We start from the raw sequence: 14,853 nt of genomic DNA on the forward strand, positions 1-14,853 counted from the left end.
GGTTTGGCCAAAGGCAGCTGCCTACGCGTCCCCAGCTTGCCCACTCCAGTATCAGATGCTGAGAAGCACTATCTATGTGGCACAGGCAGCCCCACCCATGAATGCAACCTAGCAAGGATGTGGAGCAGCATTGCTCCCTCTTAGTGTGGGCCTTTTGGGTACCACCTCCCTCAGCTCACCCTGAAGCCACTGTAGCACTTGGAAACATTTCCATTGCTTGCTAGGGCGAGCGAAAGCCTCTACTGCAACCTGTGGACTATAGCTCCCCTGGGTGGCGCTGTGGGTTAAACCACAGAGCCTAGGGCTTGCTGATCAGAAGGTTGGCGGTTCGAATCCCCGCGACGGGGTGAGCTCCCGTTGCTCGGTCCCGGCTCCTGCAAGTAGATAAATAGGTACCACTCTAGCGGGAAGGTAAACGGCATTTCCGTGCGCTGTTCTGGTTCGCCAGAAGCCGCTTAGTCATGCTGGCCACATGACCTGGAAGCTGTACGCCAGCTCCCTCGGCCAATAAAGTGAGATGAGCGCCACAACCACAGAGTTGTCCGCGACTGGACCTAATGGTCAGGGGTCCCTTTACCTTTATCTTTACCCCTGGCCACTGCCCACACTGGCTGGGGCTGATGGGAGTTTGAGTCTGGAGGGCCACAGGTACCCCCTTCCTGGTCTACCTGTGCAGTGAGGATGTATTGCATGGTGAGTTGGTGGTACAGTGGGTTAAGAACAGCTTAGTTTATGAACAACTTGGATTAAGAACGCTGCAAACCCAGAAGTAGGTGTTTTGGTTTGTGAACTGTGCCTTGGAATCAGAACATGTTCTGGTTCCTGTTGAGTGTGTTCCATTTGTAAATTGAGTCCCCCGCTGCTATGGGAAAGCACGCTTTGTTTTAAGGACGCTTTGGTTTAAGGACGGACTTCCGGAACGGATTACGTTTGTAAACCAAGGTACCACTGTAGTTGCTTGTTTATAACACTCACGCAGCGCCCCCTGGTGGATGATGGCTGACATGCTTGTAAGCAAGGTGGCGCAAGGCTCCGGTGTCGGCGCCTTGACCACGGGCCGAGCCTGCTGGGCGCAGCGGTAGCGCTCAAAGGTCTCCTTGCGGGCGATGGATGCGGCGTCCCCGGCGATGAACATCTCCAGGGAGGAGTAGCGCGGCATCAGGACCAGCTGAGCAGGGAGGGGAGCGAGAGGGAGGCAGAGAGGAGGTGTTATTTGCAGCAGGCCACGGTTCCCCCTACGTAAGATGCAACAGGAATATCAGTACTTACAGAGTCCAGCAGCACCGCAGCCCCGTGCAAATGGTCACGTCCTCCGTAGCGGGTGAACTCTACCCGGATTGTGTAGCTGAGCCCTTGCTCCAGACAGACTGGCTGGGCCAGCACCACAAACCTACAAAACAAGAAAGGGCCCGTTTACAGCAAAGAAGAAGAGAAGAAGAAGAGTTTGGATTTGATATCCCTCTTTATCACAACCCGAAGAAGTCTCAAAGCGGCTAACATTCTCCTTTCCCTTCCTCCCCCCACAACAAACACTCTGTGAGGTGAGTGGGGCTGAGAGACTTCAAAGAAGCGTGACTAGCTCAAGGTCACCCAGCAGCTGCAGGTGGAGGAGCGGAGACGCGAACCCGGTTCACCAGATTACGAGTCTACCGCTCTTAACCACTACACCACAGTGGCTCAGTGGGGAGCGGAGGGCCCGGCATTATTAATATTATTATTATTAATATTTTGCTGTGTGTGATGATCCTATGGCGTCTTCCTGAATGCCAAGGATGGGAAGGAACCCCCTGCCCCAGTGACTGGCTTGCTCGCTCCCCACTGACTGGCACATCTAGGCAGCCTGCTTTGTCCCCTGCGACGGATGGGAAGGTGCTGCTGACTTCAGTACAGCTCTGGAAGGAGCCTGTGCGAGAGGCAGGGAAGGGAAGTTCTCCCAGGGTGAGACCACTAACTCCTGGTTGGTTTTTAAAATTGCTTTTATTAAAGATTTTCTTGGGTTTACAAAAGAACATACAAGTGGTACCTCGGTTCTCAAACGTTTCTGCTGATGAGTGTTTCGGAACTCGAACGCCAAAAACCCAGAACTAAATGCTTCCATTTTTGAAACCGCCCTAGAAGTCGAACGGCTTCTTGGCAGAAGTCGAACGGCTTCTTGTTTCCTGCTTGGCAGGGGGTTGGAATGGATGGCCCTTGTGGTCTCTTCCAACTCTATGATTCTTCTGTGTGCTTCTCAATTTTCTCAATGAAATTTGTAGACCGTCCTTTGCACCTCGGTTTTTGAACGTTTCGTAACTCGGACAGTCTTCCGGAATGGATTGCGTTCGAGAACCGAGGTACCACTGTACATCGTCTCTGTTTTCAGATTATAAAGTCATTTCTACAGATCAGTTATGTTCAATACGAGACATGAATGTTGTATACGGTATAAGGTTGGGAAAAAGAGAGGTGGGGAGAGAGGAGCATTGTCTGTTTTTCATCACTCACCGGGATGAGGGTGGCAGAGCCGTCGTCATGACATCGTCCGTAGGGATGGTGTTTCCACAGGGGCTGCTGGTGGGGATGGGTCCAGGCCGGACCACAGACACTTTCACCTCTTCCCACTTTCCTGGTAGCTGAGGAAAAAGGAGGACTTACAGCATGGGATTTACAGAATGAGAAAAACCAGAAATCTGTTCAAGAAAATTGGAGATATGAAAGGAACATTTCGTGCAAAGATTACCATAAAGGACAAAAGTGGAAAGGACCTAACAGAAGCAGAAGACATCAAGAAGAGGTGGCAAGAATACACGGAGGAATTATACCAGAAAGATATGGAGGTCTCGTACACCCCATGTAGTGTGGTTGCTGACCTTGAGCCAGACATCCTGGAGAGTGAAGTCAAATGGGCCTTAAAAGCACTGCTAATAACAAGACCAGTGGAAGTGATGATATTCCAGCTGAACTATTAAATTTTTTAAAAAGATGATGCTGTTAAGGTGCTACACTCAATATGCCAGCAAGTTTGGAAAACTCAGCAATGGCCAGAGGATTGGAGAAGATCAGTCTACATCCCAATCCCAAAGAAAGGCAGCGCCAAAGAATGCTCCAACTACCGCACAACTGCACACACTAGCAAAGTTATGTTTAAAATTCTACAAGGCAGGCTTAAGCAGTATGTGGACCGAGTACTCCCAGAAGTGCAAGCTGGATTTCAAAGGGGCAGAGGAACCAGAGACCAAATTGCAAACATGCACTTCCCCTGAGAAATACTTGCTCTGAACTTCACGTAAAGCTCTGAATGCTTCGTTAAAGAGTTTGATATCTGGATTTATATATGTGAAGATCGGAAGCCCAAACTGCACCTCCCCCCCCCCCGTTTGTTTATGAATGGAGCAGAGGAATAGTAGGGCGGTAGGCAATAGCAGAGGCACCTGAGGCTCATAGCGCAGTAGAATGTCATACTCCATGGAGAAGGGCACATTGTTGACCTGGAACTCCACCACAGCGCCCTCCAGCACCCGGGCAAATCCCAGCCCTGTCCACGTAGCTGGGTGGCCCGTCAGGTGCACACGCTCCATTACTTCAGCTCCCTGCCAAGAGAAAGATCCGTAAGACTTTGTGCTTCTCTTAGTTACTTAGTTGTTAGTTGTTGCTAATCTGGTGCTAATGCTGTTGAACTACAACTCCCATCAGCCCCAGCCATCCAGGCAGGGTTGGACTAGAAGAAGAAGAGTTTAGATTTGATATCCCGCTTTATCACTACCCAAAGGAGTCTCAAAGCAGCTAACATTCTCCTTTCCCTTCCTCCCCCACAACAAACACTCTGTGAGGTGAGTGCGGCTGAGAGATTTCAAAGAAGTGTGACTAGCCCAAGGTCACCCAGCAGCTGCATGTGGAGGAGCAGGGACGCGAACCCTGTTCACCATATTACGAGACTACCACTCTTAACCACTACACCGCACTAGATGACCCTCGGGGTCCCCTTCCAACTCTACGAAACCCTGGAGAGCCGCTGCCGGTCAGGGTAGACACTACTGTCGGTACTCAGCAGAGAACACTTTCCTACAACCCTACATTTAAGCAACTGCAGGCCCACGTCCTCACCTGGAGAAGCCGTGCCTCTTCCGCTTCATATGTATAATGGTCCAACGCGGTGCGGTAGTAGCCGGTCTGCACCTGGCTGCATTGCCTGCCCACCATGTGGCTGCGGCAGCGGCACTGCCCCGTCTCCATGGCACACCTGCAGCAAGGCAGCGCGGGAGGCTCAAACGGGGAAGGCGGTTCTAGCACATGAGAGCATGCTCACCCGCCTCCTGCACAGGGACGGGCAAATCTTTCTATTTCACTTAAGTTCCGTTCTCCACGTTTCCAAATCGGCTTTTTTCAAGTCCTCGTGAAAATTCATTGATGAATTTCTCCCAACGTACAATTTTGGCCAATAGACACATTTTTTAAAAAAACAAATTTTCCCCCTCCTTGAATGTGTTCATTAGGCATAATCCCCCCCCCCCCCCCAGCATGCGCGTTTTTACATACATTACTCGCTCGGAGAACTGCGGTGCAGAGTTTGGAGAAACGCAAATTTTGAAAAGTGCCTGCGTTTCAGTCCGCTGTTGTTTTGGAAAGTGCAAATTTAGTAGGACCGCCTCAAAATACAGCCCCAAATTATTCCCCCCATCTCCTCTGGTACCAAGCGAAAGGGTCCTGCATGGAAGGCGCTGGGGGCTACTTCCTTGCTAAGTTAAGCTAAGCAAGTTCAGTTCGGGCCAGTGTCTATATGGTGGGCTGCCTAGGAACCCCACTGCTTGCTGCCTTGAGTTCTCCAGCAAAGAGGCGGAGGTAGAAATTCAATAAAGAGATTGCTCCTCAGCTGATTTGCAAAGCCCACATTTTGGTCTATGTTACAGGTAGGTAGCCGTGTTGGTCTGCCATAGTCAAAACATAAAAAATAAAAAAAATCCTTCCAGTAGCACCTTAGAGACCAACTAAGTTTGTTCTTGGTATGAGCTTTCGTGTGCATGCATGCACACGAAAGCTCATACCAAGAGCAAACTTAGTTGGTCTCTAAGGTGCTACTGGAAGGAATTTTTTTTATTTTTTATTTTGTTTTGATTTTGGTCTGTGGTATTGCTTATTGGGTTTCTATCCCACCTTCCCTCCTCAAGGGCCCCTTGTTGGGACCGTGCTCCCAATCCTACCTTCCTCAGCCTCCCCCACCACCCAGGAAGTTCTCTCCAGAGCCCCCTTACTGGTTGTCGTGGGCACCCCCTACGTCACAGTCGCAAGGCCGGCAGCCATGAATGTCAGGGCTCAGAGCCCAGTGTTCCGGCTGAAAAAAAGAGACACAAGTATGTATCAGCCAGTCTGGGGGGAGAGACACAAGCAAAGGCAAGGGGGGTGAGGAGCAAGGCAGCATATTGCTCACCAGGCACTGGTTGCAGCTGCGCCCGGTCACCAAACGTTTGCAGAAGCAGTCGCCTGCGATGGCGTCGCATTGGGGCCCATCCTGCACTGTGCCCCGGGGGTCGCACTGGCAGCCTGGTGGGTTAAAGACATAAATAACCAAGTGCACAGAAGGACAAGCCTTGCTGAAGCAGCGCCAGCATGGCTTCTGCAAGGACAAGCCTTCTCTCATGAACCTATTAAGAGTTGAAAGTGCCAGCCAGCAAAGAGAGAGAGAGAGGTGATCCAGTTGACTCTGGGCTCATCCACACTTGTCCCGTCATTTCTAGCCACAGATCAGAGAAATCCTGCTGTTTACTGCTGAACTGGAACAAACATCAATCTGCAGAATTACTTATGCACTCACTCAGATTTGTTACACCCAGGGCTTTCCCCCCAGCTGGAACTCACTGAATTTCAGTTCCGAGACCTCTAGGTGGGTGCCATTGCCATGATAAGAGAACAAGAGTTCATGGTGAGTTCCAGCAACTCTTTTTCCCGGAAAAATAGCACTGGTTTCATCCCTTGCCTCCTTCAAACAAGATCAGGGTTGCCCACAACCAACAGATAAAATGAGACCACACCATTAACACTTTTATCGATTTCTGTCCTGAGAGCGAGCTACAGAAATGTGCAGGGATTTGAGCACAGGTCTCCCCAGTCAAAGTCTTGTGCCAGCTTTCCCTAAATTGGTGCCTTCCAGATTTTTGGGCCCATCGGCCCCAGCGAGCCTTTCCAAGAGTCAAAGATGCTGGGAGCTGAAGTCTAACCAGCCTGTGGTTAGCCTGCCTTGCACTCTATGCCCGCGGTTCTCTGGGCCACACTTTAAGAATAAAAACTTGCTCGCGTCACACCAAATTTTTTATTGATAAGAAATACATTGGAAAATGAAAAGAAACAACTCCTAGCATTGTCCTGGGATCGTCCTCAGTATCACTTGATGCTCTTGCTGTTGTTTCGAAAAAAATTGCAGGTCCTCATTTTACATTTGATGGCCAGACAATCATTGTGCTATACTGATTGCCAGTGAAAACACAAGGATTGCTCTACTGAGATATTCAACAGTTAGATATTCAGCAGGTAGCTTTGTCTTGTGGTAATAATGAATTATCACAAGGTTTTGAAGAAATACATTATACATTATAGAGGACATTTCTTTCAGGAATACTGGAATGTCATATCTGGTTTTTTTTACAGGTATTTAGCCGTGTTGGTCTGCCATAGTCAAAACAAAATAAAAAATAAAACAAAACAAAAAATAAAAAAGTCCTACCACCCTTCTGAGTAATACCCCTCCCCACCTTCTCACTATATATAAGGGTCTGGTGACTTCTATTTCAGTGTATCTGAAGAAGTGTGCATGCACACAAAAGCTCATACCAAGAACAAACTTAGTTGGTCTCTAAGGTGCTACTGGAAGGAATTTAAAAAAACAACAATGAAAAACATTTAGCCCTTATAATTAACCCCAAAGACGACAAACTATTATTGGTGATCTCAGAACTATATATATTTGGGGAAGGGGCTATTGGGTTGCTTTTATTTTGATTTATGTATTTTGTGGTTTTATATTTTTGATTTTATTCTGTGAACCGCCCTGAGACCTCCGGGCATAGAGCGGTATATAAATTCAAAAAATTAAATGGAAGAATAAATAGAATAGAATAAGAATAAGAATAAGAATAAGAATAGAATAGAATAGAATAGAATAGAATAGAATAGAAAAGAAAAATCTTTATTGTCATTGTCCCCTTGCAGGAAACAACAAAATTCCTCGGTTACTATATCAACTCAAATAAGGCACTCCACATAATTTAAAAATACTGACAAACACAACACAATACAGGACAATATAACAAATAAAATATCCTGCAAACTAAAAAATACTATATTACGCTACACTGAAATGTTTCTTTGACCAGTGTGGCGCTCCACACCCTTTGAGAACCACCGGTCTGTGTGGTGCACTGCACTGGCTTAGCAGCCCACCCACAACCACATCTAAATGGCTCAGAAAAGGAGCTAGATATGCCCAAGGAAACCCCATTGGGGATACCTACGCTGACAGCCTTGGGGGTTCTCCGCGTTGAGTCCAAAGAAGCCAGTCTTGCACTTGTCGCAGCGGACTCCCTGCACGTGCTCCTTGCAGCGACACTGCCCGGCAATCAGCCCCAGCGCCGGGTCGTCATGGGTGTCACAGACGCCACCGTCGAGGGTGCCGTCGGGGTCGCAGTCGCAGGCTGTCAAGGGCAAGCGCAGAGCAAACTCCACAATTAAAGGCACAAAGAGAAGCTGCTAAACCCTACCCAAGGCCAGGCACAGGTTTTTGTTTTTTTTAAAGGCTCTGCTAGCAAAACCCACGTGCCAATATTCTTTGGAAGCTGCGGGAATTAGGCAGAGGGCATAGTTAAGCAGTTAAGTAGAGTGAAGGGGTCTGGCTCAAATGTGCCCAGGTAAGGAGATGAAGGCACGGAGTGAGGAACCTTTATCAACCCAAGGGCCGCATTCCTTAGTGGGCAGCCTCCCAAGAGCCACATGCCAGTGATGCACAGGGCAAAGGATGTGTGACTCCTGTCCTTAAGACACTAGGCTACAGTGCAGCCACACGGAAGTCAGGGGTTGCGACGCAGAAGCCTCTCCTTCCAAGGAAGCAAGAAGAGGCACGAATACGCCCATCACTGAGATTCAGGAGGTGCCAAAGGAGGAGAGGACAGGTGACCCCACCTACTAAGCGATTCCACCTAGCAAGCAAGATTGCTTGCTAAGGAGCAGAAACGCTTCCTGCACTAAGCTGAGCCCACCCCATTCCTATATTTGGGGTAAAAAGTAAGGGTGGTCAGTCTTAGATCAACACCTAAAGCTTCGGAATGATTATTCATATTGCCTGTTGCGTCTTAAGTCAGCAATCTGTATATCCCCCAGGAAGTGAGAGCTGAACTCTTAGCCGATAAATACCTACAGATTGCATCCCAGGTAGCCAAATTTGCTCTGACAGCTTCGCTCCAGCATTGTAATTAAAAAAAAATTATGCTGTCATCTCTATAGCCTTACGTTGTCTGATTTTAGAGGAACGCCATGCTTAGGCCCTCTGTTATTCATTGTGAATGCCTTTGGCTATATACAAGAAACTGAATTTTTAAAATTATGCATCGCAGCAACCTAAACATTTAAAGCCCTCAGGAAGGCTCCTCCTTCAATGGGGAGCCAGGACAGCCTCAGAGATGCCTTCAGCCGATCCAAGCACCCTCACCCTCTGAAACACACATGGCTACTTTCCTCTAGCACTCAAAGAGGGAGCCTTTCCACAAGGAAGGTCCTTCGTCCCTGCAAACATGCAGACCCCAGCCACCCGCCCCAATACAGTCGGCAGGCTCTCACCGCGGCAAACGCTGGGGTCCCGGATGTCTTTGGTGGGGTCCTTGTAGTAGAAGGGCTTGCAGAGCTGGCAGTGGCGGCCCATGGTGTTGTGCTGACAGTCGTCGCAGACCCCGCCGCTGCTGTTGCCCGTGGCCAGGTACACGGCCATGTCGAAGTGGCACTTGTGGGAGTGCTCGTTGCAGTTGCACTCTGTCGAGAGGCGGCAATCACATCCAAAGCCCTGGCTTCGCCAACCCCCCGTCACCTGAACCCATGTGAATCCCTAAATGACCTCAGCCCCAGGTATCTGAAACAGCATCTCCTTCCCTACAGACCAGCCTGGGAATTAAGTTCAGCGGAGAAGACCCTCCTAATGGCTTCAACTCGTTAGAAAATCATGGGGCAGTGGCTCATGAGAGGGCCTTCTTCTCAGTGATGGCCCCAAGAATGCGGAACTCCCTTGCCATGGATGTAAGCCTAGTACCATCTCTTTCCAGCCTTTCAAAACTGAAGAGATGAGCAGGCCTTCTCTGTGGTGGCTCCCTGCCTGTGGAATGCTCTCCCCAGGGAGGCTCGCCTGGCCCCTTTGTTACATAGATCTTTAGGGAACAAGCAAAAACATTAATCTTCTCCCAGGCCTTTGGCTAATTCAAACAATCTGTGCCCTTTAAACTGGGGGTTGGTATTATTTTGTTTGTGTTATGTATTTTTGTGTTTTCATATTGTAAACTGCCCTGTGATCTTTGGACGGCAGGTGGTATATAAATTATTATTATTATTAAGAAGAGTTTGGATTTGATATCCCACTTTATCACTACCCGAAGGAGTCTCAAAGTGGCTAACATTCTCCTTTCCCTTCCTCCCCCACAACAAACACTCTGTGAGGTGAGTGAAGCTGAGAGACTTCAGAGAAGTATGACTAGCCCAAAGTCACCCAGCAGCTGCATGTGGAGGAGCGGGGAAGTGAACCTAGTTCACCAGATTACGGAACTACTGCTCTTAACCACTATGATGATGATCACCATCATTTTAATAATAATAATAATAATAATAAGGTTAAAATTACTTCAACTTTCTAAGCATCTGGGTAGGCTTGTCTAAACAATAATGTTTCTAGCAGGGCCAAAAAGGGTACAGTGGAGGCGCCTGCTTAATCATAGAACCATAGAATTTAAGAGTTTGAAGGGACCCAAGGGTCATCTAGTCCAACCCCCTGCAATGACCTCAATAGGCAGGGAGTTCCAAAGTATAGGTGCTGCCACACTAAACAACTGAGCTCTTACAAATGTGGAACGGGCATTATGTGGCACCTGTAGCAGCAGCAATTCCACCAATATATGGTGGTGTACAGTCTTTCAAGCGACGCCTTCTATTGGGACTTGCGGTAGAAAAACTCCGCCTCATGGGTTTGTCGGGAGGGTGGCTCTCATTCCCAACCACGATTGCCCTCACACACGGTAACCCTTCACTCCAGCTTTGCCTGTGGAGGCATCAACCCTCCTCCTGGCTTCCCTGTTCCCTCCTTGGATACTCACTCTTGCATGCGTTGGTGCGCCGCCCCTCAGCTGGGCGCCAGGGCAGCTCGTGGTAGAAGTTGTCGCACTGCTCACAGTTCAGCCCGTTGGTGTTGTGCTTGCAGACGCAGCGGCCGTGCACCTGCGGGTGGAGAAAGGGGGAGAGCCAGGCTATGCCCACGATGAATGGAAGAGGGCGGGTCTTTGCCTGCTCTCCTGCGTTCAGACTGCAAATGACATCCCTACCCTACATCATCATGGGCATGCCGCACCCTGTTGGAGATTCATTCCCCGTGTCTGCAGTCATGGGATTGTTGTCTACCACAAGACGGTGTATGTTTTCATTCCACAGAGTGGGAAGTGACGGAGACAGGATGTTTGTGTTACTGTGTTCCGTGAAGTGGGACTGTTGTCCTTTGTTCTTTCTCTCTTTGCTGTCTGATGCTAGAGAGAGAGGGAGCCATGTTGCATGCTCCATGTGTGTTTATAGGTAAAAAAAGTAGATCAGCCAAAATGCTGAGTTGCTGAGGTCTGTTTATGCATGCTGCGAAGACTCTGCGGATCTCTAAGTGTGCTGGTGCTTTTTGGCATTAGTCGCTGTGATGTTCGGGCAGAAGAAAGCTTTTGAAGCTCCTGAACGACCAACCAGGAGGGAGAGAACATGCCAGCTGGGCATGTGTCTCTGACAGGGTCCTACACGAGAGTAGGACACTCTTGCTAACACACCCTTCCCAGGTATGCATCCACAGAAGTTATGCTTGCACCCCACATAGGGGACAAAGGCCATGTTGGCTATGTAATATTTTGCACTAAGCTGGTGCCCCAATAAATAGTCTAGTCCTCAAAATAAACTTGAAAATGCATGTGCTTCACAGGATCCCTAAAGGCTGGGGGAAATTATGGATATGTTCCAGCGGTCAAAGAGTAAAACCTCAGAGCTCTGCACAGCTCCTCATCTCTGCCTTTAGCTAGCAGAAGGAGAACTGCTAAAACGGCCTTCCTTAACCTGGTACCCTTGCTGGACTCCAACTCCCATCATCCTGGATCGGCAAGCCCAAGAGGCTCAGTGGTTTAGACCACAGCACCACCCTTCTCTACAGACCAGCCTGGGAATTAAGATCAGCGGAGAAGGCCCTCCCAATGGCTTTGCCGCTCTCGGAAATTCAGGAGGCAGTGGCTCATGAGAGGGCCTTCTCAGTGACAGCCCCAAGAATGCGGAACGCCCTTGCCACTGAGGTAAGCCTGGCACCTTCTCTTCGCAGCCTTTGAAAAGAGATGAGCGGGCCTTTTCTGCAGTGGCTCCCTTGCTTCTGGAATGCTCTCCCCAGAGAGGCTCGTCTGCCGCCTTCATTACATATCTTTAGGCACAAGGTGAAAACATTCCTCTTCAACCAATTAATCATCCCTTCAGCTGATTAATATCCTACAGCCTTTCAAATGTGTTTGTGGGAAGGGGGTTATTTTTTAGTTAATTCTGTTTCAATTATTTATTTGTGCTAGTTACAGGTAGGTAGCCGTGTTGGTCTGCCGTAGTGGAAACAAAATAAAAAATTAAAAAAATTCCTTCCAGTAGCACCTTAGAGACCAACTAAGTTTGTTATTGGTATGAGCTTTCGTGTGCATGCACACTTCTTCAGATACACTGAAACAGAAGTCACCAGACCCTTCAGATACACTGAAACAGAAGTCACCAGTGAGAGGGTGGGGAGGGGTATTACTCAGAAGGTTGGTGGGAATGGGGGATTGGCTGATGGGTGTGGAAAACCTGTTGACGACTGTCAATGACTGCAATTGGTCTTACAGGAAAAAGCAAGGGATGAGATGGCTAAAGATAGCTTTGTCATGTATAATGAGATAGGAATCCAATGTCTCTATTCAGACCAGGTCCCTCCATGGTTTTAAGTTTGGTAATAAGTTGCAGTTCAGCAACTTCTCTTTGTGCTTTTATCTTGGTATTTTTATCTTGCGAACCGCCCTGAGGTCTTTTGATGGAGGGCGATACAGAAACCAAATAAACCAAAACAAATAAGTTGTGAGGGGGGGGGGGTCTGCACACCTAACCAAGTGCGGTGTGCTTACCATGCCCTCCACGTCAGCAGGGCTACGGGCGAGGGGGGCGCACTCCGAGGCGTGTCCGTAGCAGAAGCAGTTCCCGCGCAGCACCATCTCGTACACGGCGTAGTAGTACTTTTCCTTGATCTCCCGCCGCGAATCCAGAAGGTCGTCTCCCAAGGTGTGCAGTTTGGTCAAGTTCACCCGCAAGTTGGTGACCTTCAGGAGATCTGGCGGGCAGACAGGTTGGAGTGGGTGAGAAGGCAGAGAGAGAGAGAAGCGTCCCCACTGGGAAACAGCTTTCCCGGCTGGGGCTGTGGGTTCAAAAGTTGGGCTACTTGGTGGGCGATAAATATCAGAGTTGTCTACTCCCTCCCCCCCCCCCCCGCAAGCTATCGGCCAGGACCAGTCAGAAGTATGCCCACCACGACGAGGGGAGAGGGGAGCGGGAACAGATTCCCAGACACACAGAGAGAGAAAGAGAAAAAGAGACAGAGACAGAGAGAGACGGCAGCTAAATCTAGCAGCAGCCAAAGCAGAAATCTGTCTAGGGCCAAATTTAACCAGCCCCCAAATAGAACTAAAGGCAGGGCCAGCTGCCGTCCACACTAGGATCCCAGGGAACTGTCTGCTAGCTAGCTATTTGCATGTGCATTTCTCTTTCTTAGGGACTGGGAATCTTTGTTGGTTATGTTTGTCTAGATTTGTGGTCCCCATTGTGGCATCTGTGTGACAACATCAAACATCCCTTTAGTGTCCACCACCAATTATTATTTTTTAAAGTCAGGGGTTGTTGATTTTTGCTTCTTTGTTTGTTGGTTTGGTTCAGGGAATTGTTGGCCTGTCGATGCCTTGTGTTTCAATTGCTTAGGAGGGATGTAGGTGTTTTTCAAGTTTGGTGGGGGCCAGCTTGAAATGAAATCTTTATTACGGTCGTAGACCAGCATTCTGAGCTTTGCCAGTTTTCCTTCTGTGAAATCCATGTTTTGCCATGTCCACAATTGTTTATTAATATCTCCTAATGTGCCCCAGGCAAAAAAAAAAAAAAGTTGGGGATGCCAAGTCTCCAAAGACAAGGATCCATTGTTTGTGATGAGAAAAGATTTGCTCAGCAATTCGGATCTGGTGAACAGGACAAAATACCTTTTCAGGAGGAACGTTCTCCTTAATTCCCAATGTATGGTCAGAAGGTCCGTGAGACACAGCCTTGCTAAACTTAAAACAGCTTTGGGCCATAGCTCAATAGCAGAGCAATCGCCTTGCAAGCAGAGGGTCCCGGGTTCAATCCCCAGCATCTCCAGGTAGGACTGGAAAAGATTCCTGCATGAAACCCTGAAGAGCTGCTGCCAGTCAGTGTAGACAATACTGAACTAGATGGACCAACCATCTGGATCAGTATAAGGCAGCATCCTATGTTTCTACATGGACTGGAGACCTGGCCTGGGAAACACACTTGATTCCATGATAGATATAAATGTAATTAGGAAGAATTCCTTATTGTGTGTTCGCTTGTATTTAAAACTACAATTCGCTAATGAAGAAGAAGAAGAAGAAGAAGAAGAGTTTGGATTTGATATCCCGCTTTTCACTACCCGAAGGAGTCCCAAAGCGGCTAACATTCTCCTTTCCCTTCCTCCCCCACAACAAACACTCTGCGAGGTGAGTGGGGCTGAGAGACTCCAGAGAAGTGTGACTAGCCCAAGGTCACCCAGCAGCTGCACGTGGAGGAGTGGAGACGCGAACCCGGTTCCCCAGATTACGAGTCTACCGCTCTTAACCACTACACCACACTGGCTCTCAACACCACACTGGCTCTCAATGAGCTGCCATTTCCCAAATGAGTCCACTACACTGTATCTCACCTGTCTGCTAAGATACATTAAGGTAGCTTGCAGCCTTTTGCACAGTACAAAAGAAGAGCAGAACGATAGAACAGCACCACAACTCCATAAAAAAGGCAGAAAAGTTCTCATTGAAATGAGAAAAATATCCACCTCGACAAAAGGGTTTCCGTCGCCTGCCAGGAAACAGTGATGGGGGTCAGGCATGCTTTGCCCAGGAAGCCGTTCCAAATCCTGGGCGCCACAACCAAAAAGGCCTTCTCCAAGGCACCTGCCCCACACCCACCGCATCTCAGGTGGTAGGAAGACCTCCAGACCAGAAGGAGGGTCGTGGGTGCACTCATGGCAGAGGAGGAAGGCTGCAGCTCCTGGAATGGGCCAAATAGCCCAGGGTGCACACCTGTAGTGCCGCTTTTACGACAGTCGATCACATGGCCTAATAAACATGGGTGTGCAAGTATCTTGCTCGGTTTGTGCAAGCAATGTTGTGACGCGTTACTGCTGCAATTTCGGGACCTGGGTCCTGCCTCCGTATTATATATACACCGGTATATTGTATTTATTTATAGTTATATTAAGATGGAAACATTTAGTGCAGCAGAAACGTTCCAAGATTCTGCTCTCATTCGGAGGTCAGAATCTCGTTTGTCCACCGGGAATCCAACTCC

General features: G+C 48.7%; 1 protein-coding gene across 1 annotated transcript in view; it reads right to left on the minus strand.

Annotated features, from left to right (window-relative positions):
- Positions 1–14,853, minus strand: part of LAMB2 (laminin subunit beta 2) — a 51,529-nt gene that overhangs the window by 21,248 nt on the left and 15,428 nt on the right. The window contains exons 7-17 of the mRNA XM_033141388.1: positions 12,372–12,574; positions 10,314–10,434; positions 8,800–8,988; positions 7,482–7,661; positions 5,405–5,517; positions 5,229–5,308; positions 4,084–4,219; positions 3,411–3,569; positions 2,485–2,612; positions 1,270–1,390; positions 976–1,168 (exon numbers count right to left, since the gene is read on the minus strand). Of these exons, the coding sequence (XP_032997279.1) occupies positions 976–1,168; positions 1,270–1,390; positions 2,485–2,612; positions 3,411–3,569; positions 4,084–4,219; positions 5,229–5,308; positions 5,405–5,517; positions 7,482–7,661; positions 8,800–8,988; positions 10,314–10,434; positions 12,372–12,574 (1,623 nt within the window). The remainder of the gene's footprint in view (positions 1–975; positions 1,169–1,269; positions 1,391–2,484; positions 2,613–3,410; positions 3,570–4,083; positions 4,220–5,228; positions 5,309–5,404; positions 5,518–7,481; positions 7,662–8,799; positions 8,989–10,313; positions 10,435–12,371; positions 12,575–14,853) is intronic.

Source organism: Lacerta agilis, chromosome 2, assembly GCF_009819535.1.
Source record: "Lacerta agilis isolate rLacAgi1 chromosome 2, rLacAgi1.pri, whole genome shotgun sequence".
Taxonomy (NCBI): domain Eukaryota; kingdom Metazoa; phylum Chordata; class Lepidosauria; order Squamata; family Lacertidae; genus Lacerta; species Lacerta agilis.